The sequence below is a fragment of the Canis lupus genome, chromosome 30, assembly GCF_011100685.1.
Source record: "Canis lupus familiaris isolate Mischka breed German Shepherd chromosome 30, alternate assembly UU_Cfam_GSD_1.0, whole genome shotgun sequence".
Lineage (NCBI taxonomy): Eukaryota > Metazoa > Chordata > Mammalia > Carnivora > Canidae > Canis > Canis lupus.
The window spans coordinates 15,642,373-15,670,263 of NC_049251.1; the positions used below are offsets into that span (position 1 = coordinate 15,642,373).

At 38.6% G+C, this 27,891-nt stretch overlaps 2 protein-coding genes across 6 annotated transcripts in view; one reads left to right on the top strand and one right to left on the bottom strand.

The window, feature by feature from the left end:
* COPS2 (COP9 signalosome subunit 2) overlaps positions 1-10,010 on the bottom strand; it is a 33,115-nt gene extending 23,105 nt beyond the window's left edge. For both annotated transcript variants that reach the window (XM_038580386.1, XM_038580385.1), the window contains exon 1: positions 9,853-10,010. In XM_038580386.1, coding sequence (XP_038436314.1) covers positions 9,853-9,906 — 54 coding nt within the window. In that variant the 5' untranslated portion in view covers positions 9,907-10,010. The remainder of the gene's footprint in view (positions 1-9,852) is intronic.
* Positions 10,011-10,128: 118 nt separating this feature from the next.
* Positions 10,129-27,891, top strand: part of GALK2 (galactokinase 2) — a 129,417-nt gene continuing 111,654 nt past the window's right edge. For 2 of the 4 annotated variants that reach the window (XM_038580384.1, XM_038580383.1), the window contains exons 1-2: positions 16,475-16,697; positions 27,649-27,737. In XM_038580384.1, coding sequence (XP_038436312.1) covers positions 16,645-16,697; positions 27,649-27,737 — 142 coding nt within the window. In that variant the 5' untranslated portion in view covers positions 16,475-16,644. Of the gene's footprint in view, positions 10,358-16,474; positions 16,698-27,648; positions 27,738-27,891 lie in introns of those variants that run through there. The other 2 variants (XM_038580382.1, XM_038580381.1) reach the window with 2 other exon arrangements.

Sequence of the window (27,891 nt, forward strand, 5' to 3'; positions counted from 1 at the left end):
CAGTGTATTCAGATGGTTTGAACCAGGTTCAAACCTGTCATAAACAGCTCAATCAATTACAAGCTGTGTACTACGGCAACTATTCTTCAGTTATTACACAGATATTTTGAGAAGTCTTTAGAATAATTCTGTTGGTTAGATGTCTACTGATACCTATTTAGACACTCAATGATAATGATCTTTAGCATATATCAGTAATTAAGTGTTGCTCATACAAATGCAAATTAAATCTTTCTCCTCTGGGTGCCTGGGTGGCTCAGTCGGTAAGCATCTGCCTTCAGCGGCCCTCATGATCCCAGAGATGTGGGACTGGACCCAGAGTCTGCTTCTCCCACTCCTACTCTGCCTTTCCCCCTGCTTGTGCACCCTCTCAAATAAATAAAATCTGAAAACAAAACAAAACAAAACAAAACAAAACAACCAAACCAAAAAAAAAACAAAAAACCTTCCCATCAACCTACTCATGGTCAGAGACAGATATGCAAATAAAACAGCAATGCTATAACACAATAAAGACACATAGTAGGTATACTGGCAGCTCAAAGAAAGGAGTGAGTTCGAGAAGGAAAAGTTACCTGAAGCAAGTCTAAAAGTATGAATGGGAGTTGCCTGGCGATAAGGAAAGGCACCTGAAACAAAAGAGTTAACATGTGCAAAGGCAAGGAAGCTTGAAATGGTACTGCATATTTGAAAGAAGCATGAATAAATAGATCGGGCTGTGTATAAAGAACTGATTTGAGATAAACTAGTATCAGACTGAGGAACAAGACAATAGAAGTCTAACAAGGAGTTTAGATTAAGTGAAGCCGCTGAACACATTTTACAGGGAAACAATCAGATTGTGTTTTAAGAACAGTACTCTGGTAGTAATGAAGTAGCCCATGGAAGTTTGATTCCAAGTAGTGGGACAGAGAGAAAAGGAAGGACAGAGTAAGTATAGAAGGCAATTGAATAAGTATAGAAGATGTCAGGTGATGTTATAGATGTAAAATAAAAAGGACCCACCACATGGGCATAGGATAAAGGGAAATAAAGTTATCTCTAATGACTGAGGTACCTGGGTAGCTCAGCTGGTTGAGTGACTGGCTTATGTTTTTGGCTCTGGTCACAAGCCCCAAATTGGCTCCTCACTCAACGTGGAGTCTGCTTGAGATTTTTCTCCTCTTTCCCTCTGTCCCTCCCTGCACTTGTGAGCTTTCTCTTTCTCTTAAATAAATAAATCTTAAAAAAAAAATGTTATCTCTAATAACTTGGTTACACACAGTGTTAGAACAGAGACTATACAAAAATATTAAATATTGTTTTTTTTAATATTAAATATTGTTATCTGAATAACATCAGATGAGAAGGGTATAACTAAAATTTGTAAAAGTTTAAAGAAAATGCTTTTAAAAAGAGAAACTGCTATTTCAATCAATATATTAAGACTGCTTTAAACAAAATTAAGCAATATATGAAAAGCAGTTAAACACTGTTAAAGAGATTAAAAAATTAAAACCCACTGAAGTACTTATTTAATAACTCACGCCTTAACATCTCCCCAAAGCAATCTGTGATCCATGCACACCACCCAAACCTACTCTTCCTTCCCCCAAATGTGCCACACAATTCAAAATCTCTGCTTTGGCATAAACTCTGCTAGGAATTCTAAACTAACAACCCTCTTAACACATGTCCCACTTTTCTCCTATGATGTCCTAACACTCCTGGAAAATGTATTCATCAAGGCTTACCTTGTGGTTCTTTCCTCCAGTTCTACTTAGCAAAAGAAATTTTCTCCTTAGTCATGCTTCTACATGACAGGCATCTGTAACATGGAGCCTTGTTCAGTATTTTGTTTGTTTCCACCTCCCCTCATCTCACTACTGAGTTTCTCAGAAAGCAGGAACTTTCTCTTCCTTATTTTGGCATCCCCAGAGTCTGGTATAACACAAAATGCTGAACAAATGTTTGCTTAATTGAAATGAAAAGTGGATGAATGTTTCAAAATAACACACAAGAATACAACAAACAGCCAGGGGCAATTGTGACTCTATGTTGGAATCCACCTACTGCTAATCAGGATCAGTTTCATTGTTTCTACTCATTCCTGTGTCCCTTGTTAACATAGGTTTTTGAAATGTGCTCTAGGAACACAAGACCCATCATTAACAATGCTTCCCAAGCTCTGACCATATCTGGACAGCTGTACTAGATGTCTAGGACAGAGGCAAAAGGGCAAGGTCTCATTATCCTCAAGGACTAGATATAATACAAGTCCTAGGTGGTTGTTTGTGGTTCAGCCATTCATAAAGTTGTCCTGAGTTTTTAAAATTTCACTTAAGTTAATGGTCCTAATTCATCTATGGTGTAAATCAGAACGTTCTTTTATTTGTCTTAAACTTTCAGCCTTCAAATTAAATTTTCCAAAGAGGGAAATCATAAATGTCATGAGACTTGGGCTATATTTTTTATTCTTCCACTAATTTGTCCTGTAAATTTAAGTAAGTCACTCAGACATGATGCTTAGTTTCTCTCTTATCAAATGTGGCGGGTGAATCCTAGGAACTTTCTAATTCCCCCTGAAGTCCATATGTTCATTTTGAGATATAATACATAAGCACAAATTCATGGTGCTGGATAGTCACAGTTTACAGATTTCAGTTAGGGAAAAAAGCCCTAAATTTACCTTATCCTTAGCATGTAAGAGCTTTTTCCTGTTACCTATCATTTTAGTTATTCTTGTTTGAACCTATCTAATCTTATTATACAGAGTATACCTACGAGGTAATGCAACAGAACTTTTTGGAAATGCATCAAAACTTATATTCCAGGGGCACCTGGGTGGCTCAGTGGTTGAGCATTTGCCTTTGGCTCAGGTTGTGATCCTGGGGTACTGGGATAGAGTCCCACATCAGGCTCCCCGGAGGGGAGCTTGCTTTCTCTCTTTGCCTGTGTCTCTACCTATGTCTCTCATCAATCAATCAATCTTAAAAAAAAAAACCTTATATCCAAAACCAATGTCTATCTTTGAAGTAGTAATTTCAAGAGGTAGTAAAATTATTCCAATCATTATACTGATATGGATTATTAGGTAATGTTTCTGAAACTCTGAAGAAAAACTTCACTAGATGTTTTTAACCTAAAAGAGTATCATCGGCTTGATGGCCCAACTTATTTATCAAACCTGACTCAAAATAGGTTTTGACATCTACAAAAGACAAACTCTATCACTGAAGTTTAAAAACAAAACAAAACTACACATTGTTTATAACAGCAAAAGAAAAGAGGCCAAATGCTTATCAAGGGAGAACTGGTTATATAAAGTATAGCACATCCATACAATCAATAGAGCTGTAAAAAGAAATGTGCGCTTTTTGCATACTTACATGGAATAATCCTTAAGGCACATTAAAAAAAAAGTGTAGAACAGTATGTATAATAGGCTATATCCTGGTTTAAAAACAAAGAGGAGATAAAAACATGTATTTGATTATGTATGGGAGGAATGGGAACTGGACAAATGGGGAATAAGAATGGAAAGGAAAAATTTTATATTTTGAACTATGTGCATGTATTACCTATTTTAAAAAGCTACATGCTTCAGGTTCTTTGAAGATAATTTGTTAAGAACTCTAAAAAACTGTGAGCTATGACAAAATCATTGTTTGGGCTCTTATGATCAAAGTAAGATTTTTGTTCATCATTTGTACCCTAGAATCTGCCCCCTTTCACCTCAGCAATAAAATACAGATTCACTGTGAAAAGTTTGCAAGAAATACACAAATTTTAGTTTTCCTGACACTTTTCAGATCTTCCATTTTTTTCTGTATTTTCCCACTCAACCTAATTTTATTCCCATCCAATATTTATAGTGCACTGCACAGCATTGGTGATCACCCCTTCCTCTCCCAGGTGAGAGGGATTACAATGCCCTACCCACAGAGGAGGGCAAGCAATCTATCTCCCTCTCTGCAGTTGTTCACAGAAGGCTACACGGATCTCTGAGTCAATAAAAGTCCTTTCTAGGGCTTTGCTGTTAGCCCTAGCAAGGAACATCCTTTTGCCTTTGGGGTTATAATACTAGAAAGATGTTGCATTACATCTTGTGGTATAATGTGAAGGCAATTATGCCAATACAGCAAGGAAAGCAGGCCAGGATGAGAGAGACAGTAAAAGACCCACCACCATCATCTGAACCATGAATCCAGCCACACTTCTACTTCCTGGTGATGTGTACTAATACATGCTCTTTTGACTTTAAGCTAGTTTGAAAATATTCCTCTTATGCCCAAGAGTCTTGGCCAATACAATTTACTCTTTTTTTTTTTTATTTATGATAGTTAGAGAGAGAGAGAGAGAGAGAGAGACAGGCAGAGGGAGAAGCAGGCTCCATGCACCGGGAGCCCAACATGGGATTCGATCCCGGGTCTCCAGGATCGTGCCCTGGGCCAAAGGCAGGCGCCAAACCGCTGCGCCACCCAGGGATCCCGGCCAATACAATTTACCAAAGTTTTTCATATCACTAAGTATTGTTTAGAGCATGGTCTGAAATGCCAAAATAATATTCCATCACATGGATACCCCATAATTTATTTATTATTAGTATTAATAGTACTAGTATTCTCCTACTATGGATAGTTTGGAGTTGTTTCCAATTATTTATGATTAAACATACTAAGTTTCTTTTAGAAACCTCAGCTGTACAATCAAATTTCTTCTTCATGAAGAGTATATGTAGAATTCCAAATGTGTGTGCAGCATAAAAAACACTGGCCCAGACCATCAACAATATACTTTGAAAATCTATACTTAAAGGTCCCCCACAGTTTGTGAAATTGTAAGTTCCTGGGACAACAGTCCCAGAGAGTCCCAGAACTTCCAAGCTCCTTATATGCACAATGAATGACAAGTGACAGCCCTTCTACTAAATAAACAAATTCCTAAGGCTATTCTTTTGCACTTGTTCTATATCACCACTTCTTTTTCAAAGAATATATATTCTATCTGTAGTAATTCAAAAGCACCTTTTAAAAATTTAACTATTATTTTTTAATTTGTTACACTATGTCTTAAGGTTCTTTATAACACAAGAAAGTAAAGTTCAAGCCATCATTTGCTGATCTTGTTAAAATGGTGACAAATAAGAGATTCTGTAAGATAAACTACAGCTACAACTCACCTCTCCCCCACCTCAAAAAAGTAGATGAAAGAGAAGCATTTAGAGCACTAAAAATGCAATATATTAAGGCCAAAAACAAACAAAACAAAAACCCACCCAAACCCCAAAAGAAGCATTTAGAGCACTAAAAATGCAATACATTAAGGCCAAAAACAAACAAACAAAACAAAAACCCACCCAAACCCCAATACTAGTAAACACTCATTCACTAGTAACAACTATGAGCTTGACTAGGAGAATATGAAGCTCACAGTTTGGTAATATTTATCTTTTTATTTTATTCTATTTTATTTTTAAAAAATATTATATTTATTTATTCATTCATGAGAGACACAGAAAGAGGGCAGCAGACATAGGCAGAGGGAGAAAAAGGCTTCCTGCAGGGAGCCCTATGGGGGATTCGACCCCAGGATCTTGATCTGAGCCAAAGGCACTCAACCACTGTGCCACCCAGGCATCCCTTGGCAATATATTTAACCCAGTGGAATTATTCTACCTTTTTGACAATTTTTTTTCCTTGAAAAACACTTAAATTCAAATATACAATTCCCTACCTATCACAGGATTAACTAAAGAGTAATTTTTTTAGATTTTATTTATTTATTTATTTATTTATTTATTTATTTATTTATTGAGAGAGAGAGAGAGAGAGAGAGAGAGAGAGAGAGAGAAAGAGAAAGAGAAAGAGAATGAGAATGAGAATGAGAATGGCTGGGACACAGGCAGAGGGAGAAGCAGGCTCCATGCAGGGAACCTGACATGGGACTCGATCTCGGATCTCCAGGATCACACCACAGGCTGTAGGCGGCGCTAAACCGCTGCGCCACCGGGGCTGCCCTAAAGAGTAATTTTTGATATGAAATCAGTCTGTCTTAAGTCCTTTCTAAAAAGACTATTAGAAGTACTAAGCAACTTTAAGCTAGTGGCCGGACTGTGGAATTACAATACAGTTAACGTATCAATAGCCTTATTAATTTAATGAATGGCAGTATCGTTATTACTTAGATCATCAGACCAGCAAATAATCAAGACATTTACCAGTACCATCTCCTACTTCTCCATTCACTGCTACATAAATTCCCATGCTTACAAAATGCCTGCTTCTGGGGGCACCTGGGCAGCCGACTCTTCATTTTTGGCTCAAGTTGTGAGTTCAAGCCCCATGTGCGGCTCCATGCTAGGCCTGGAGTCCACTTAAAAAAAAAAAAAAAAAGCCCGCTCTTGCCTCTAATAAAGAAATAAAATAGGTCTCAGAAATAAGAGCTCAAGCAAATTAAATTTTTTTCATGTTTGTTTCTTTTCTTTTCTTTTTCTTTTTTTAAAAGATTTTTATTTCTTTATTCATGAGAGACACACAGACAGAGAGAGGCAGAGACACAGGCAGAGGGAGAAGCCGGCTCCATGCAGGGAGCCCGACGTGGGACTCGATCCCCGGTCTCCAGGATCACACCCCTGGCTGCAGGCGGCGCTAAACTGCGCCACCGAGGCTGCCCATGTCTGATTCTTTTTTATTTTTTTTTATTTTTTTTATGATAGTCACAGAGAGAGAGAGAGAGAGAGAGAGAGAGAGGCAGAGACACAGGCAGAGGGAGAAGCAGGCTCCATGCACCGGGAGCCTGATGTGGGATTCGATCCCGGGTCTCCAGGATCGCGCCCTGGGCCAAAGGCAGGCGCCAAACCGCTGCGCCACCCAGGGATCCCTGATTCTTTTTTAAAGTAAGCTAGTTCTGTTTTCTTCTAGATCTTGGGCACAAACCATTAATTATTTTCCTATATAAAAACAGTATAGTTTTAGAAACAGGTTTTTACTTTTTCTGGTGGTATACTACCTACCTATTTCCATAAGATTGCAGAAGCACAAAAAGTGATTTAGAGCATTAAAATTTATCAACAGACAACCTATAAAAGACATGCTGAATATATCTGTGGTCAGAAATACCCATGGCTTTAATTAACATTTTAACTAAGAGGAAATGATGGCAAATTTTCCAATAAACAATACTTTTTTTTTTTTTTTTTTTTTTAATAAAAAAGAAATTACCTGGGGCCTCTGGGTGGCTGCTTTCAGCTCAGGTCATAATATCAGGGTCCTGGCACAGAGTCCAAGCCCTCTGCCCCAGCATCATATCCCCTCCCCACTCAACCACAGTGGGCTCCCTCTCAGTGGGGAGTCTGCTTCTCCCTCTTCCTCTGCTTGCACCTTCTTGCTAGTACTCTCTCTCTCTCTCAAAGAAAGTCTTAAAAAGAAGGAAAGGAAAAAATATTTCCCTAAAACAGCAAGTCAATTTTTTTTGACTCTTTAAGCCCAAGAAACGATGTCCCAAGCAAATAACCATGTAAAAACTCCCAACTTCTTTTTTTTTTTTTTAATTTTTATTTATTTATGATAGTCACACAGAGAGAGAGAGAGAGAGGCAGAGACATAGGCAGAGGGAGAAGCAGGCTCCATGCACTGGGAGCCCGACGTGGGATTCGATCCCAGGTCTCCAGGATCGTGCCCTGGGCCAAAGGCAGGCGCCAAACCGCTGCGCCACCCAGGGATCCCAAACTCCCAACTTCTTTTATCAACATGTAAGCATGAAATGGCAACCTGCCCTGTTAATCATTTTTTTTTTAAATTTCATTTTTAAGTAATCTCTATACCCAATGTGGGGCTTGAACTTACAACCATAAGATCAAGAGTCCCATGCTCTACAGTTTGAGCCAGCCAGGTGCCCCCTCCTTAATCCAATTTTTTTAAAAACATACAGTGGTTTAAGGAAATTAACAAAACAAACAATAAACTGCTAAATACATTTCACCATCAAAGGATTTTAACTCATAGTAAACAGAGCATAAAAGTTTTCACTACTTGGTATCTGATTGGGAATCCAGAGTGGTATCTCCATAGGACAGAGATGGGGAAGAACAAAAACCTATTTAACAGAGTATGGGGGGGGGGGGGGTAGGTATTTAATTATGTAATAGTGTAAAATCTTACTTTTTTTGGTTAAGAGAAAAAAGTCAAAACAACCATACATTCAACTTTATATTATACACGTAGTGAAGGCTCCAAAAGGCTGAAAAAACCCAGCCAAAGTAAACTATGTTTAATTAAAATCCTTACAGAAATTGAGTACTTTATGCGAAAACAAAATTCTCCTTGCCATTTCTACCTTACATTCGCAATGATGATCTTCAAGTTTATCAGCGCTAATAAGTCACGTACTCAATAAACTATTGCTTAGGAAAGATAAGCAGAAACGTTTAAAAGCAAAAATAAAAAATACAGACATATTTAAAAGAAGCCCTTCCACAGTCATAAAAATACCTGTAATATAAATAAACATGCAATCAATAAAAACCCACAAGTAACACATTCTTCACGCACTGCCTACAACTGGCTTGATCTGCACAAACTAAAACGTAAAGCAGAAACCGTTAACTATTAGCCAAATTAAAATTCGACATTCAACTTTTAAAGAATTACTGAAACCTCGACTATGATTTTCAGGTAAGAGCAAGCCTTTCGCGCTACCTTTCACAAATGTGCCTTCGTTTAAAATAGATTAGTTGTAAATGACTACACCAAGAAGTTTTACACGAATTCAGACGAAACTATTAATGTTTAAGAATATTTGGCACTTGAAATATAAGACGAGCCCGATACCCTTAAGGATCCACTTCATAACTTGACGGTAATGCAGCATCACTGTAATATACAGGAAACATACACAAAACGCCCCCAGAATAAAAAACAAAGTTGATGCTAATTCTTGGCCCGGATAATTATCCTTAGCTGGCACACAGTTATTGTTTCTCAAAAGCAATCTGAAATGGTAGTAAATTTTTTTTTTAAAATCTTGTAAATCTGTTTAAGTTAAGCCCTTTAAAATCTTTACAAATCACCATTCAGCTACATAATAAATTCGTTCATTTTTATACTGTTGATATTTTTTAACACTGAATACTGGGAAATCTCTTAAAAAAAAAAAAAATCCACTGGGCCAATTCCTTTATCCCTCCCCCTACGTGTACCAAAACAAACAAGCAAAACCTCCTCCCCAGCTTTTCTCAAAACAAGTAGTCTTACTTTTTTTTTTTTTTTTTTTTTTTGGAAACAGCTATCCTTGCTCTGAATGCTCTGCTGCACCTTTACCTTAAACCAAAACGGACCCTGGACAAGACTTATTATTAGGCTGTTTCCAGGAAACCCACAAGCGGCGTTTCGCGGTCGGGCCTAGGAGGAAGAAGGCCGTCCCCCCCAGTTCTCAGACCCTTCTCTCAGGATTTCGCACTCGCTCAGTTCCAGGGTGGAGGAGAGGGGCCCGGAAAGCGGGGCCCGAAAGGGCAGTCAGGGCCTAGACCGCTTCCCGATCCCGCAGGCGGCTGCGCCCTGGGGAGGAGGAGAAGGCACTGAAAACCGGACGCCGGAGGCCAGGGGTGTCCATGTGAAACCAGGAGGCGCTCGGAATCGGAGCGCGACGCTCGGGACCCCTCTCGCTGCCTCCTTTACCCTCCCCTCCCCCATGCTGGAGGAGCAGGGCCCGGGCCCGGTGCGGGAAGGGGGAGGAGGTAAACCCGTCCTGTCACTGCACCGGGAGAGACTGAAGAAGCACATGTTCTACGGGTAGAGGCCGCGGTCGCCCCTGCCCCAGCCCCTAAAGCCAGACACCACCCTTAACCCCAGAGTTCCGTCCCCACCGCCTCACCAGGTCGTAGTCCTCCTCATCATCGCACATGAAATCATCCTCCATGTCAGACATCTTGGCCGGGAGGGGGGGAGAGGGAGGAGAAATTGGAGACAACCTCCTCCCACAATCCTCCACGGCTCGGAGGCGTCACTCCCAGCGGCTCCTCGCCTTCCCGTCGCTCGCGGAGCGCCTGAGTGTTCCCGCCCGGAACAAACGCGCTGCGCGTCGAGAGGATTCGCTACGACGCCAAAAGGGAGTGCACTGCCCCGTCTTCCTGCGAGACGGTTGGTGCCTTGGCAACGAAGCCTAGCAACGGGGGAATCGTCTAGTGCTGAGGATCTCTGCTGAAGGGCCTTGGAAACCTTGCGCTCACACTGAGCAGTTTCCAGCCTCCTGGGCAAGGGAACAGTCTCTTCCCTTGCCTGGGACTCTGGAACCATCTCATTCTGGTGAAAATAAGAGGCACCGTAGAATCAGAAGCCTTTCGCGGAGAAAAGGCTGACATGCCCGTCCTATTTGACAGGTAGTAGTATTTCTGCCTTGATTATCTATGTGCATTTCGCCCACACATTGGGGTGGGTGTTGCTGTGATGTCTGGAGACCTTTTCAGCAGCACGGTTTACACAGAATGTTTGTTATATTTGTAGTCGGCGAAACGGTGCTGTAGCTGTCCCAAACCAGCTAAGCATCAATTAATTGAGGCGCCTAAAATCTCATTCAGTTTTTCAACGATTTACAAACTGACCTTTACTGCCCTTAACCTAAATTAATGATAACAGGTAACGATTTTTTTTTAATATGCATTGTTGCACAAAATCATTAGCAGAATTCAAAATGAATGAAATACGCGGGGCAACTGCGTTTTAAACGGCATTTCCCATATAAACTTCCCGTTCTGTCCACTTGAATCAACAAATTTTATATAGTTAGAGCACAGATAAAATCTCGGATTATTTTTGCACCTATTTATGTAACAGCATGGGACAATGTATGCAATATGTTCTCGGCAGTGATTACTTTAGTGGTTGCATAATAATGCCTCCATTGAATAATGCCTCCAATGCACCATGATTTACATAAGCATGCCATTATTGTTATACAGTTAGAATATTGCAAAAGCAGTATGATGTCAAACAATTTTGCAGCGAAAATCCTTGCCACTTTATTTTTTTCTTAGGAAAAAGTCCAAGGGGAGGAATTACAGGTTTGATTTTTTAGTAATCAATTGAATTGCCATCTTTTTGGTTATAGTCCTTCAAAGTTATGTTTGAAGACTGCCTACCTATAAACAAAGTTTTTCCCTAATAGTCCTTTCCTGCCAACTTTTTATTTTGAGAATTTCCGACATACAGGAAAGTTGAAATAGTCCAGTGAATGTGTGTATACCCACAATCAACTTTGTGTTTGTGTGTGTATTCCCTGAATCAATTGAAAGTAGAATGCAGATATTGTGATGCATCACTCTTAGATGCAGCTATGTGTACTTTCTAAAAACAAGGACATTATCTTATGTTTTCAGATCATTATTGCATCAGGAAATTAATAATACCCTGATATATAATATCAACTTCATATTCAAAATTCCCCTATAAGATGGGGCGCCTGGGTGGCTTAGGACATGACCCCAGGGTCCTGAGGTCAAGCTCGTAATTGGGCTCCCTGCTCAGAGGGGAACCTGCTTCTCCCTCTCCCAGCTCTCCCTGCTTGTGCTTTCTCTCTCTCTCTCTTTGTGTCAAATAAATAAAGTCTTTTAGAAATTCCCCTATAAGGATTTTAGAGCCAGAAGAGACTTTATGATACTATCTTAGGGTCCAAGGCTTTCCAAGCATTAGATTATAAACTTCCCACATCCCACATCAGAGATTCTGATTCAGTAGGTCTCGGGTAAAGCTCAGGAATATATACTTATAAACCTCAAGATCTCCCTATAACTGGGGTGACTACACATCCCGGTTTGCCTGGGACAGCCCTGATTTAGTACTGTTGTCCCAGAATAATAATTATCAGTATCCATTACTCTCAGAAGTTTGGACAATAAATCACATGGTTACTTCACCTGAAATCCGTAATTCTTCAAAAGACAAAATAGTATTCCAAGATGGTTAAGAGGTTTATTTGCTCAGAGTAATTGGAACCACATAGTTTTGCATTTTAGGCAGTATAGCAATTATCTAGTAATCATGTGCATAGTAATCACATGAATAAAACTGCATGTTGATTTTCACCAAATTTATTGATACAATTTTCTTTTTAATATAATTCTTTATTCCTACAAGGGGAAAAGAATTATTCAAGTAAACTAGTGACTAGGTGCCCTAGAAAAACAGCTAAATGTTGGGCATAATATTTTTAATAATTTCCAAATCTAATCAACCCAGTCTGGAAATTTGCTAAAACAGGCTAAAAGGTCTTCACAGTGTTTAGCACACTGCTTGAGTATACAAGTGGTAATAAATGTTTGTTGAATAAATAAACATGTTAATTTTTCTGTGCAAAGAATGCCCTTATAGCTATCTCTATGCTTCAGAATCTTTTCTGTCCTTAAAAATCCATTTAAATGTCACCTTACTCACACAACCTATCCTGAATACTTTGTGCAATTATGATATTCTCTTTTTCTTGACATCAATTTTATTCAATGGTAAATAACAATGCATTTTTTTATTTTAACAGGAAGCATTGATGTGATGTGGTGCCCTTGTAGAAAGTGGATCCTATGTTTTAAAAGTATATATAAAAAACTTTATTGAGGTATAATTTATCAGCTTTATTGACGTACGCTTAAAGTGTACAATTTGATGAATTCTGACATATGTATACACTTGTAAAACCATTACCACAACCAAGGTAATGAGCATATTTATCACTGCAGAAGCTTCCTCATTACCTCTTGGTGATCCTTCTTTTTCAAACCCCTTCACTTTTCCTAGGCAACCACCAATCTACTTTTTGTCATATAGATTATTTTTTGTTTTCTGGAAGTTTATATAAATGAATTCTCTTTTGCCTGACTTCTTTTGGTCAATATAATTACTTTGAGATTCATCCATGTTGCTTCAATTTTAGTTCAACTGATGGTTTCTTTTTATTGCTGAATGTTCTATTGTATGGATATCTCATAAGATATGTATTCACTTGTTGATGGATATTTGAGTTTTTTCAGTATTTGGCTACTACAAATAGAGCAGTTAGGAACGTATCTGTACAAGTTTTTGTGTGGACGTATGTTTAGATGGATATTTGAGTTTTTTCAGTATTTGGCTACTACAAATAGAGCAGTTAGGAACGTATCTGTACAAGTTTTTGTGTGGACGTATGTTTAATTTCTCTTGAGTAATGTGGTGGACAGAGGTGGTCTCCTTATTAACTATGCTCTTGGATAATCCTTACCCCCTTGAATGTGGGTGGGATCCCTGACTTGTTTCTTTTTTGTTTGTTCTGTTCAGTTTTAGTGGGGTGTAATTGACAAATAAATGTGACTTGCTTTTAGCCAATAGGAAAGACACAGTAAAGGTGATAAATGTGATTATGTGAACATAATTATATTGCATAAGATTGTAAACTCATTTTACTGGGAGTGAATCTATCTCCCTTGCTGCTTCAGGAAAGCAAGTGGCCATGTTATGAAGGATATGTGGCAATGAGCTGAGGGTCACATCTGGCCATTAGCCAGCAAGAAACTGTGGCCTTCACTCTGACAATCCATAAGGAACTGAATACTGCTAGCAGGTGATCTTAGGAATGAATCCTTCCCCAGTTGAACTTCAGATAAGACTTTGTGAGACCCTAAAATAGAGACTCAGCTAAGCCATACCCTGACTCCTGAACCACAGAAAGTGTGAGGTAGTCAATATGCATTGTTTTATATTGCTATGTTTGTGGTAATTGTTATGTAGTAATAGAATGAATAAATAAATAAATACTTAGCAAAATAAATACTTAGCAAAGGAATGGTTTTAATATTTTAATCCAGAAGTTTTTCTATGGTTTAACTCTTACATTTAAGAGTTTAATTTCAAGTTGAATTTTTGTATATTGTATGAGATAAATATAGAGGTTTATTTTTTTTCTGCGTGTGGATATCAAATTGTTCTAACTTTATCTGTTGAAAAGATCCCTTCTGTGTTGAATTGTCTTGGCACCTTTGTCAAAAATAATGGACATTTAATTCCTAACATAATCTGACCCTTTAAAAGTATGTTTTTGATAGCTTTGCTACTCTGTATTATGATTATTTTATATTCTTTATTAAGCTGAAAGTTCCTGAGGACACAGCTATCTTATTTACTTCTGAATCCCTTGAAACTAAGCATGTGCTTTGCCTATAGAAAATGCTCAATAAAAATGTGATGTGTTTAAACTCTAGCATTCATGATCCCTCACTTCTCTGGGTTGAGACATATGGTTACTCCAAATAGGCTCCTGATTTGACATCGCTTCAGATTGATCATCTTAATTTTTTTTTTTTTACTACATTTATTTAGAGAGGCTGACTACCATAGGTTAGAAGGCAAAAGAGGAGGATTCCTTTTGTATTAGTTAAGATCTGGACAGGAAACTCATGGTATACTCAGGGGGAATAAATAAAAATTTAATGACAAGACTGAGGTGCCTGGCTGGCTCAGTGGGTAGAGCATGAGATTCTTAATCTCAGGGTTGAGGGTTCAAACCACACATTAGGTATAGAGCTTACTTAAAAATATATCAACTGGATTTTTTTTTTTCAACTGGATTTAATGAAACTTAAGATGGACTTCCAACAGCAGCTGTGGTTATAGAGAAACACAGCTACTGCCCTAACTGTGTAGCAAAAGTGGAGGGGATGGTGATAAATACCTCAACTTTGGCTATACCTAAATTATATACTTCACTCAGGGAAGGAATTTTCTCTTTCAAAGGCAAATTGATGACTATGTATTGTTGGAGCATATTCCTTGATCTTACCAAACAACTTAAGTGGCTAGTGAAAATGTTATTTCCCCCTACATTTAATACCCACTCCTTCCTGAGAGGAGTTCTGATAAATACAGTTGGCATGATCTCATTACATTCCCACCGTATAGACTAATGACCTTTCCTAGTTAGTGTTCCTTTTAAGCTGCCTCAATCTTTTCTGATTAAATAAAATGATGTATGTAAACACATAGTGCTTACAAAGTGCTTAATAAGTGTATCATCTTTAACTCAACCAACTTCTCATATTGATCCTTCAGAATGCTCTATACTGCAGTTACATCTTTTATCTCTAAAACTGCCATAGGAGGAATGTGCCAAAAAAAAAAAAAAAAAAAAAAAGATGATTGGGCATGCTGGGAGTTTTAATTTCTTTTTTTTTCTTTTTGAAAGATTTATTTATTTATTTATTCATGAGAGACAGAGAGAGGTAGGTAGAGGCAGAGACACAGGCAGAGGGAGAAGCAGGCTCCATGCAGGGAGCCCGATATGGGACTCGGTTCTGGGACCCCAGGATCATGCCCTGGGCCAAAGGCAGGCAGTCAATCACTGAGTCACCCAGGCGTCCCCGGAGTTTTCATTTCTTACACTGACATTGATTTTGTAAAAATGCAATGTTGCACACTTTTAGCAATATTATTGTTGTTTGCCATTTTGGTATCTCTAATGTCCATTTGTTCTTATTCCCACCCTAAATGGTGACCATACATCCCTAGGTCTATGAAATGAACTACCTACTTTTCAGAACGATATACGGGTGTGGAGGCAAAGCAGGGAGCAGACAAAATTCTATTGTCATTACAAATTTGTCTTTGTTCGTTTCCTTTACTGAAATCTAGAAGTTCTTTATGTTCTGCATTAACCCTCCCATGATTCCTCTGTGAACTAAAGCAGCACTGACGGTGCTCAGTTGACAACTCAAGTTTCACTAGCAATCAACAGTGTGACCTTTGGAAGTCACTTCACCTTTCATTTGTTCATTCAGTTCTTCTTACCTGTTAAGAACCTATCTGCCAGGTGCTGCCTGAATACACAGTTCCTACCCTCCACTTGCTTACTTTGCAGCGGTAGTGATGGTGGAGGTGGTGAGGCCACCATAGGAAAGGAAAGAAATATGCAGAACTTATGAGAACGGTGAAGGAAAGGATAGGATGGAAATGCTGTGCCTTTTGAGTAGGGTATCTAGGATTTCTCTAGGTAGCTGTAAAATGAAAGGGTTGAACTGGATGCAAAGAGTTCTTGGCTGTTTGAAAGACATGTATTTTCTTCTTTTCACTATTCATTGTGTTCTAGGAAGGCCCACCAATGCCTCCATTCTGGAAGTAAGCAAATACATTTAGATCAAATGCTGCGTCAATTTTATACTGCCTGATTATTAAATAATCCACGCAAAAGACGTAACTAAACAATTCCGCGTAATTTGGGGGTGTAGCTGCTGGTCACGAAAGAAAAAAAAAAGGCACCCTAACTTTAAAAAAAGGAAAGGAAACAGCCACCTGAGGCGCCAGGTTATAATCGTGTCCTCAGACCTACTGCCCCAGGGCAAGAAAATGAACTCTGAGCGCGTCGGCGGGCGCTGGCGCAGGGGCCCGGCGGGTCCGGCCCGGGATCCCCGAGCTCCGAGCTCCGCGCTCCGCGCTCCGAGCGGCCCGGGGAGGAGGAGCCGTGGGCGGGGCCGGCGGGAAGCGGCGCCCTCGGCCGAGCGCCAGGATTTCCGCGGGGCGAGGGCGAGGGCGAGGGCCAGGGCGAGGGCCGAGGCCGCCCGGAAGCCGAGGCTCCCGCCGCAGACGTCTCGTGATTACCTGGGAGCGCTGCCTCGCCGTGGTCCCTGCGGAGGGAAGGAGGATCTAGCGCGATATGGCTGCGGAGGGCCCTGCCACGCGTCGAGTCCAAGTGGCAGAACATCCCAGGTGGGGGAGAGGAGACGCTGCGCTGGGGGGCCGGCGGGGTAGGCCAGGCGGAGAGCTCCGGCGCCCCTGGCTCCTCCCTCGCCCGCGCGGGCTTTGCTCCCCGGCGTGCACCGAAGGCCAAGGCCGGGGAGCCTCGAAGGCGGCGCGCCCGGGCTTGCAAGGAAGGCCGCGCCGCGAACCCTTTACACCCCGATCCCTCAGGGGTTGGCTGTTTTTCTTGGTTCGTGCAGAGAGATCCTTGCGGAGGGTGGTGGTACTCCCTTTCTGCCGGGCCTTAGCAGAAGTGCCCAAGTTGACTTTGAACCTCTTCTGTCTCTGTCTTGCCTGCCAGTTGGGACTGGTTTTTAAAGTCCCCTTTCTAAAATAGTCATCGAAAACAAACACCAAACCCACACAAAACCCCCTTGGTCTCTACATCCTTTTAAGCGAATCACAAAATCTGTGCACTGTCACTTAGGGAATTCATGGGCTGCCAGTGCCTAGCCACCGAGGTACTGTAGCTTAGGGATACCTGGTGGAGGAGCTTTTCGCTTGAGGGCATCTTGCGGATACTTTGTAGACCTACCTGGTTCTGGCCTAGGAGGGAAACCTCCTAGAATGAAGTCTCTAGCCTGCTACTTTTTAGCCTCGCAGCTTTTCTAAGGTCGACTTGTCTCCCCCTTTGCTGTTTGTGATTTTTACTTTTTTCCCTGTTAATTTTTTTTCCTCTAGGGTTAAGCCCTCAAACTCTCCCTACTTCCTGGTTTTTCATGGTCACGTGACAGTTGATGATATTATAACTTACTAAAACTTGCAAATACTTTTTCACCTCTAAGAAAGCAAACAATGTTTAGTTACCCAGAAGAAACAATTTTTGGCATGGAGACCAGCAGGGCTTTAGACTACTTGTGTATGTCTTTGGATATTCCCTGGAGGTCCTTGGGAGGTACTAATTGGACTTACACACTTGAATAAATTAGGACACATTCTGAAAGATATGCTTCAAATAAAATTCATGAGGAATTCCCTATATGAAAATAATCTGGACCCTTGTAGTTTAGTTTTATTTTTCACATACAACATATCTGTGTATTAATTTCTTCTGTGTTCCCATTCGTTAGGATTTAATCATAATACTATTTCTATAATTACCTGTGGGGGAAGGGAAATGGTGGTAATATGTACGAAAAGTGAAGAGTTGTTTACTAGGTTTCCTTAAAGCTGTTTCTTGCCTTTATGACTTTCACAGTATTCATTCACGCAACAGATATTTATTGTTAATATTTATTCTGTGCTAGCTGCAGAAGAGATCAGAATAGTGGTCAGATAATTGTGTTGTGCCACTTTCTTGTTTTTCACTTCTGCATGAAATACAGTGATAAGTTTCAAGCAATGTTTCAGCCACTTATTCATTTTAACAGGGATGAGTTCAGTTAAATCTAGATAGTGTATCTCTAAGCCCACCTAACTGGTCATATGTTGAAATATGCTGAAGGGGAAAAAAATGCACAAGGGCCCCATGGTCAGACTACCTTCTTTGGAATTCCTACTAGTTCTTTAGAATGCCTCTTCAACTTCACGTGATCATCCGAGTAAAGGTTCTAGTCCATCACATTAAACATTTCAGTAAACTTAATTTCTTTTTTATTCTTTTTATATAAATGTCAAATAGAAATAGAAACTCTAATTTTATTTTTCTGCATTTCAATCTTGCATGCACCCTGTACTGTAAGACTTCTTCAAATTCCACTCTTTTAGCTTTCTTTGCATTCTTAGGAGTGGTGTATGTCTTCTCTTTGGAATGAACTTTTAAATAGTTGGATTGTTATTATTTTTTTATAACAGCTTTATTGATACACAATTCACATACCATACAGTTCACTTGTTTAAAGTTTACAGTTAAATGGTTTTTAGTATATTCACAGGATTGTACAGCCATTGCTATAATTGAAGCTAGAACATTTTCATCATCCCCCAAAGAACTCTGTATCCCCTAAACTACCACCAGGCCCCCCATCCCACCCTCTCCTACCCTGCCCTAAGCAACCACTAATGTACTTTCTGTCTCTATAGATTTGCTTATTCTGGACATTTCAAATAAAAGGTATCATATAATATGTGGTTTTTGTGACTGGCTTCTTTACTTAATGTAATGTTATTAAGGTTCATTTATGTTGTAATATGTTATCAGTATGTTAATCCTTTTTATGCTTGAATAATGTTCCCTAGTGTGATATATCGCGTTTTGTTTACCTGTTACTGGTTGATGGGCATTTGGGTTGTTTCCATCTTTTGGCTCTGTGAATAATGATGCTACATGAATGCATTCTTAATATGGAAGATTTGGATTCTTTAGAAATACATTCATTAAAGCTTGAAAATCCCACAGTTCCTTTCCTCACTATAGTCTCTGATTGCTATCCTATGCTGCCAATTCTTACTCCCGTCTTAGAAGTTATCCATTTGGTTTACATTCTTGCAATATCATTTTATCTTTATAGTATCACTGTATCTTTATATCATTACCATTTTTTATAAATATGGTATCATTATATTCATACATGTGAAATTTATTTTTCTTTTATTTTTTTCACCTAACAATATTTCCCATAGATCCTGGCATATCATTCCATAAAGATTTATATCATTGTTTTTCTTTTTCTTTAAGATTCTTTATTAGTTTATTCATGAGAGACAGAGAGAGAGAGGCAGAGACACAGGCAGACGGAGAAGCTTGCTCCACACTGGGAGCCCGACATGGGACTCAATCCTGGGTCTCCAGGATCACGCCCTGGGCTGAAGGCGGCGCGAAACCGCTGAGCCACCCGGGCTGCCCTGTATCATTGTTTTTTAGGGCTGAGAGTATTTCATAGTATGAATACCATTATTTATTTAACCTCTAAACTACCGTGTACATTTAAGTTTCCAATTTTTCACTCATATAAACAATGCTCCAGTAACCATCTTTGTACATGTATCGTTGAGTATTTTTGATGATATTTCTTTAAACTTATTCATGGAAATGGAATCAAAGGTAATAAATATTTGAAATTTTGATAATTACTGCCAAATAGCCCTGCAAAAAAAAGATGCTATTTGATTATCTATTTCTTGAGTTTTTAGGAAATCTTTATGTATGTATGCATTTTTTGCTATGAACAGATGTAGTTTTGGATATAAACCATTTGTTGTTTTGCATATATTATATATTGTTCCCAGTCTAGCACTTTCCCTTTAACTTGATGATATCCTTTGTTGTGTAGACATTTTATACTTTATGCATTATAGTACCCTTGTATATGATATCACCCTTTCCTTATTCTGATTTCAGTGGGGAAGCTTCTAATATTTTGTCATCAAATAAGATGTTTACTATTTCTGATAAATAGCCTTTATTAAATTTAGGACATTTCTTTCTTTTCTAGGATATCCATGGCTTTTTTTTTTAACTTTTAAATTTTATTTTAAAAAATTAGTCATAGTTATTGAATATTTTTTTGTGGCATATTTTGAGAGGACCATGGAATTATATAGAGTTTTCGCCTTTTATTCTGTTGTAATAGTGCATTTAATTAATAGATTTCCTCCTACTATCTTTAGATTCCCAGAATAAACTCTGTTTGGTCACAAATATTAAATGATGTGTGTTGGATTAAAATTACCAACATTTTACTTAGGTTTTCTCTGTTTTCACAAGTGATAGTAGCCTATATTTTGCTTTTGGGGGCTATTGTTTTAGCATCCGGGTTTTTCTGCCCTCTCAAAAGGAGATGGAAAGTGATATAGGAAAGATGTTAGGATTGGAAGCTGCTGGCCAAGAAAATTCTTGAGATGTCTTTGGTGCAAAAAGATGGTTTTGTTAAAGCACAGGGACAAGACCTGTGGGCAGAAAGAGCTGCACTGGGATTGTGAGGGGTGGCAATTATATACCTTCAAGCTGAGAGGGGGTTAGGGATAGTGTAAGCCTGGAAGAAATTTTGGAAGCAAGGTTTCCAGGATCTTGAGGGGGCTAGCTATTGTTAGGTCATTTATTCTGTCCAATAAAACCTTAGTCATGAGATCCTTCAGATGTATATTGGTGGGTCATAAGCTTGGGGGATGATTGCTAACAAATATCTTGGGGGGAGGTTTAGAGGTAAAGGAAATTTCCAAGGAAATTTTGTATGTGAAATAGACTTACAGGATTTTGGGAAGGGGGGTGGGTAGTGGTCGGGCTAAGATTGCCTTTTGCCCTTAGCAAAGTGTCAGCATGTAGGCAGCTGAGTTCCTAGAAGAATGTCACTTTGCCTGTTTCAAAGACTTGCTGATGGACTGTAAGGAGTAAGGAAATTTAATTTTTCTTTTGCCTTTGTTTCCCACTTCAGAAAGGCTTTCCATAGCTTGTACTGTTAGAACCATTTATAAAAACAAAGGATCATCTTTCTTTTAAGGTCTGGTAGAACTAACTCCTAACATTTTCTGGGCTTTGTTAAGGAGATTATTTCTGACTTACTTTTTCTGTGTCTCTTCTGGCAATTTTTAGAAATTTATATTTTCTTAGAAAAATCACCCCTTTTTCTGTATTAAAATTTTTAAAAATCTTTCTTGAATCTATAGTCTCTTACTTCTCATATTGATTTGAGAATCAATATGAGACTCAACATTTTTTCTATATTATTGTTTTTATCAAAGAACCAGTTTCTAATTATTTGGACCATGTCTGCTATTTTCCCCCTAGTTCAGTAAATTCTGCTTTTATGTATATATATATATATATATATATGTATATATATATATATATATTTTTTTTTTTAAGATTTTATTTATTTATTCATGAAAAACACAGAAAGGCAGAGACACAGGCAGAGAGAGAAGCAGGCTCCATGCAGGGAGCCTGATGTGGGCCTGGGTGGAAGGAAGGTGCTCAACCACTGAGCCATCCAGACGTCCCCACTTTTCATTCATTCCTTCTGATTTCTCTATTGCTATCTTCTTGTGCTATATGCATACTTTATTTATATTCATTATTTCTTGTTTTCCTATACTGAAGTTTTTTCTAAGTATCATTATGGTTGCATCTTGTAAGTTTTGATTTATAAATCCCTGGTTATATTCTTTTTTTTTTTAATTTTTATTTATTTATGATAGTCACACAGAGACAGAGAGAGAGAGAGAGGCAGAGACACAGGCAGAGGGAGAAGCAGGCTCCATGCACCAGGAGCCCGATGTGGGATTCGATCCCAGGTCTCTAGGATCGCGCCCTGGGCCAAAGGCAGGCGCTAAACCGCTGCGCCACCCAGGGATCCCCCCTGGTTATATTCTAAATAATTGTAACCTTGGCCTTAATATCTACTTTCTCTCAGCTTTATCTTTTTTTTAGATTTTATTCACCCATTTGACAGAGAGAGCACAAGCAGGGGGAGTGGGAGAAGCAGACTCTCCACTGAGCAGGGAGCCCAAAGTGGGGCTTGATCCCAGGACCCTGGGATCATGGCCTGAGCCGAGGCAGACACTTCACCGACTGAGCCACCCTGGCACCCCTACATTTGAATTTCTGATCAGGAGAAATTTATTGTGAAGGTTTCCCCTCCCTCAGTGACAGTCATCTATGCTTTGAAATGCACTTTTTAACATTCATCACATTTTCAAAATAACAATTAAAATCATAACTAATAATTTTAGCATGCTTATAAAACTCTCAAAACAGGGGTGCCTGGGTGGCTCAGTCAGTTAAGTGTTGACTCCTGATTCTGGCTCAGATCATGATCTCAGGGTCTTGAGATCAAGGCCTGTGTGGGGCTCTGCACTCAGCAAGAGACTCCTTGGAATTCTCTCCTCCCTCTGACACTTCCCCCCTCCCTCCCTCCCTCTCAAATAAATAAATGCTTTTAAAAAAAAGATTTATTTATTTGAGAGAAAGTGTGTATGAGAGAGAGAGAGAGAGGGAGAGAGAGAGAACTAACAGGGGCAGAGGGAGAAGCAGACTTCTTGCTGAGGCGGAAGCCTGATGTGGGCCTTGATCCCAGGACCCTGTGCAACCAACTCAGTTGCCCAGGTGCCCTCAAATAAATAAATAAATCTTGAAAAAAAAATCCTCAAAACAAAACTTTGCAGTGAGTTCTGTTATTATCCTCAATTTGTAGTTGTGGAAAGTAAGATATTGAACTCACATAAATCACCATTATAAGAGAGGACTTTTTCTCTCCCTCTTAGATTTAGTAGCTTGGGTCCTCAAGGTCACACTGCCAAAGGTAGATTAACAGGAGAAAAAGTTTATTTCACATGCACTAGGGGGCTTCACAGAAAAGCAGTAAAATCCTCAGAAGTGGTTGGATCTAGGAATTTATATTATTTTAACAAGATGATAGATTGCGAAAAGTGAGTAGGCAAAGGAACGCTGTTTGGGCTTCTAGGGGTGGTAAGTAGTGGGGGTCTATATGGGGAGAACTAATGGAAGGTCAGGGTTATTTTAGTAAGTTTTGTTTACGTAGACTCCAGTGGGTGAAATCTCTAGTGATGAGTCATCTCTTGGTGTGGGAGAGGGGAGGAGAGACACTTTCACAAAGGGAAGGGGAAATGTATGTCCTGCTTTTAAGCAGACAGAGGGAGGGTAGAGAGCGCTTCCTGTGTCTGCTATTTCTTGTGGCCTTCTGCTCAAGATAATCCTATGTCAAATGGCATACTTTGGAGTGGCATTATTCTGATCCCTTTCACCATAAAAATACATATTAACCAATTATTCATAGTAGTAAAAATTAATATTTTCTGTAATGTGTGACTAGGTATCCTGATATTGAAGAGGAAACCAAAGCACAGACAGGGTGGGAGACTTGCCTAAGGTCACAATGGCAAACTAAAGATACATACTTTGTCTCCTGAAATTTTAATTCCTTCATCTCTGCGGTTAGCTATATGATCACCCTGGTGTTTTCTGAGAATCAATCCTTATACTAAAATCCACTTCAATTACTGTAATCATAATTTTTTTCTCAAGTTCTGTTACTAAAACTTCCATTTTATATATATAGACATATATATATATATACACACACATATATATGTGATATATCTTAAGTCAAAAGCATTCAGAGCACTAGATTCAGCAATTTGTATGGTGATCTTTTGGCTAGTTCTGCCTTTAACAGTATAATCTTTGTAGGAGCTATTATTTTCATATTGAAAATACTCATTGTACTTTTCAGGAGGGGGCATACTTTAAATGACCATCTTTTAAGAAATGGAGTCTTGCTGGTGACGCCCAGAGCTTTGAAATCCAGCTACTTCCCCAATTACAGCCATACTGCTTCATTATTAGAGGATTAGGTATGAAGTTTAGAAAAACATTGTACACTTCAGTTCTTTCTATTCTTAGAGAGAAATACTTTTCTTGTTTCCTTTTATAGCCTCCATGCATTTGAATTTCAAAGGGAGGAATGTTGAATGGTAAGCCTCCAGCACTGAGCAGTTATAATAAAGCGAGGACAGAGTGCCTTCCTGAGGTAGTCTGGGAAAACGGCACATTTGAGAACCCAAAATCATTTCATTAAAGCACATTTTAGGAGATGAATTTATTTTAACTTTGCTGTTAGCACTTCACTTTGTTTGTGTTTGCAGTGCTTATAAAAGCAAATTAATAAGGATTCAAATTCAGCGGAACTTGAATTTTGTCTGCATATGATTTCCACAAGCAGAAACAACATGAACCTCTTTTTGAGGCTAGTGGGGTAATGGAAGCCAGAAAACTAGGAGTTACATGCTTCTCCCTCTCTCTCCCTCTTTCTTACTTCTAATTGGTCACCAATTTCTATGGATTTGACTTTTTGAATATCACCTTAATTTAATTTTCACCTTTCTCTATCCCAATCACTAATGTACCCTCAGCCTTTCTCTCTAGGTTTACTACAAATGGCCATCTATTGGATTTCCTTTTTTTTTTTTTTTTTTTTTTTTGCTTTGTCTTCCTATAACCCATCTTTCATACATTTCTCAATGAGCTTTTTCAGGTGTGAAACTGATTAATATCATGCTATCTGTAAATGTGTGTTCACATTCATTGCCTATGGGTTAAAAGCCAGATTCCTTAATAGGCCCTTTAAGACCTGGAGTTTGATTACCACAAGCCTCCTCCTCTGATGTATTTAAATCCTAATTATAATTTTCTGAATACAGTATGTTGGGTCTTTTCATTCCATTTGCCTAGAATACATCACTTCATCCCACTTGTCTGACATCATCCTTTAAAATTCAACTATTATTGTTTCTTGGGGAGTCTTCTCTAACTTATCCTCCCCCTTCTGGATTTATTTTACCACCTTCTACAGTAGGGATGAAATAGCTTTTCTCTGTGCTCCCAAAGGACTGTGTTTGTCTGGCTTATCACTCTATTGTCTCTATATTGTACTTTTTAGTTTAGCTATCTTTCTTTTCTGCCAGATTTTTCCTAGAGGCCAGGGGCTGTTATTAATTTCTAAGAGTACTTAGAAAAGCACTAGTAAATGCTTCTTTAAAAACAAAAAAAAATTTTTTTAAGTAGGGCTTGAACTCGACCTTGAGATCAAGAGTCAGATGCTTAACCCACTGAGCCACCCAGGCACGCCTTAAAATTTTTTTAGTTATTTTGGAATAATTTCACGTGCATAAAAGTCAAATATAGTAAAAAAAATTACCATATACTCTTATCCCAGATTCTCCAAGTGGTAACATTTTACCTTACTTGCTTTATAATTTTTTGTTTAATATATGCATACGTTCTTCTTACATATATAATATATATTATAAATTATTATTTGTAACGAATATATTATTTATAATAACTATATTATATAGTTATTGTATATTTAATTATATATTATATATTATTAATATATGAGAATTTACTGATGTGTTCTTTATGATTTAATATATGATGAATATTTGTGAATATTCCATGCTTTCTTAAGTTATATACCCCATTATCAGAGTATGATGTTAAATATATGTGCATATTCATAATCTACTTGATCAATTTTGTTGTTTGAGTCATTCTTTCTTTTGTCCATCTGATCTGTTATTATACTGAGAATGGTATTTTTTAAGTCTCTTATGTTAGTATATTCCTGTCTGTATTTCCTTACATTCCTTATAATTTTTGCCTTATTAAAATGGTTGTAGTTTCATTTGGAGGCATTTCTTAAACTATTGCCTTCATTTTGAAGCCCTCAGCATTAAGAATTTTCCTTGTATGCTCTTTGACTTACATTCTATGATGTTTGATATCAAGATTACTACCTCTGTTTTCTTATTGTTTCCTAAGCTCTGCCAACCAGATTATCTTTTTTGAGAATTTGAATCAATGGGCACAGAGATCTAATCAGATACTATGGGACATTGGAGCCATTAAATCTTGTAGAGTTGAGGTTACAGTGTCATGAAAACGGAAGGTATGGAGGAACAGAAACTAAGATGCTAACAGAGGCAACTGAAATGTGAACAGCATTGAGCAAAGGGAAGTAGAGATGGTGTCTTTGGAGGGATGATGGAATTAGACATGAAAAGAGAACCAAAGACACTAATATAAGCAGTTTCTGACGGCTGTCTGATTCTTTAGAGGCCATCTTGAATAACTTCCAAAGATATTCAACATCTCTTTCTATTATTATAATAAATTTCCTTTTTCCTTGAGCTGGTTTTGGTGTGATTTTCTATTTCTTACAATGAATTCATCTTTAAGATCAATTAATGAGTCTTGAATATAGTAAGCTTTTATAGATATTTATTGTCCTGGTGTTATTATTCAGATACACTATGATGTGGGATGATAATCAATGAGACGTATTCATTCATAGAAGTGCTTTGAGATTACTTAATGGTATAAAATTATTAAATCTATTATAAGACTTTTGGATCTAGAGGAGGCCTATAAGGAATATTTAGTCATATTCTCTATAATTTCACAGAAGAGAGGCCAAGGGAAAATGATTTGCCCCACTGGAATTAGAACTGTGGTCTCCTGATATCCAGTCTAGTTTTCATTTGACTACTTGTACTGAGTTGCATAGTGACTCCTCACCCCCAACCCATTCACGTCCATCTGGAACCTCAGAATGTGACCTTATTTGGATTAGCATCTTTATATAATTATTTTATCAAGTTAAGATGAGATCATAGTGAATGAAGGTGGGCTCTAATTTGCTAAGACTGGTGTCCTTATAAAAAGGAAAAACAGAGACACAGATAGAGACACAACGGGAATTCTATGTGGTGACAGAGGCAAAATTTGGAGTGATGCAGTTGTAATCCAAGGAATGCCAAGGATGGATGGCTATTACCAGAAAGTAGAAAGAGGCAAGGAGGGATTCTCCCTTACAGGTTTTAGAGGTGCATGGCTCTGCTAACACTCTGGTTTTGGACTTCTAGCCTCTAGAACAGTGAGACAATAAATTTATTCTTTTAAACTATCCAGTTTGTAGTATTATGGTAGCCCTAGGAAACTGAAACACTACCCTATACTCTTTCTTTTAGTATAGAGATCCTTCTCTGAATATCATTAAGAATTCTGGGATCCCTGGGTGGTGCAGCGGTTTGGCGCCTGCCTTTGGCTCAGGGCGCGATCCTGGAGACCCGGAATCGAATCCCACGTCAGGCTCCCGGTGCATGGAGCCTGCTTCTGTCTCTGCCTCTTCTCTCTCCCTCTCTCTCTCTGTGACTATCATAAATAAATTAAAAAAAAAAAAGAATTCTACAGAAAGTTATATTCTTTGTACTTGAGGAAAATAGTTTTTCCTGTTGAATACATTAGTCTTTTTTACTCTTCTGTGTTCTTAGCTATACACTTATGTCACTTAGGGAATTATCGTATTGTCGTATCCTAGGATTTTCAAAGAAGTATGTCAGTAAAAGAATTTTGCTTTTCTTTTTAGAGATAATGGTGGTAGACATATGAAATGTGTGTATGTATATTTTATGGATTTTTCTGTGATACAGATATTGTGATGTATTGTACTCTTGCTTTCAGATTCCTGAAGCTAAAGGAGATGTTTAACTCTAAGTTTGGATCCATTCCCAAGTTTTATGTTCGAGCACCAGGAAGAGTCAACATAATAGGTATTTCAGAAGTTCCTTCTCTTGACTCCTAACTCTTGGAAATGAACAAGGGGTATTGGAAGGGGAAGTGGGTGGGCGGATGGGGTGACTGGGTGATGGGCACTGGGGGGGGGGCACTTGATGGGATGAACACTGGGTGTTATATATTGGCAAA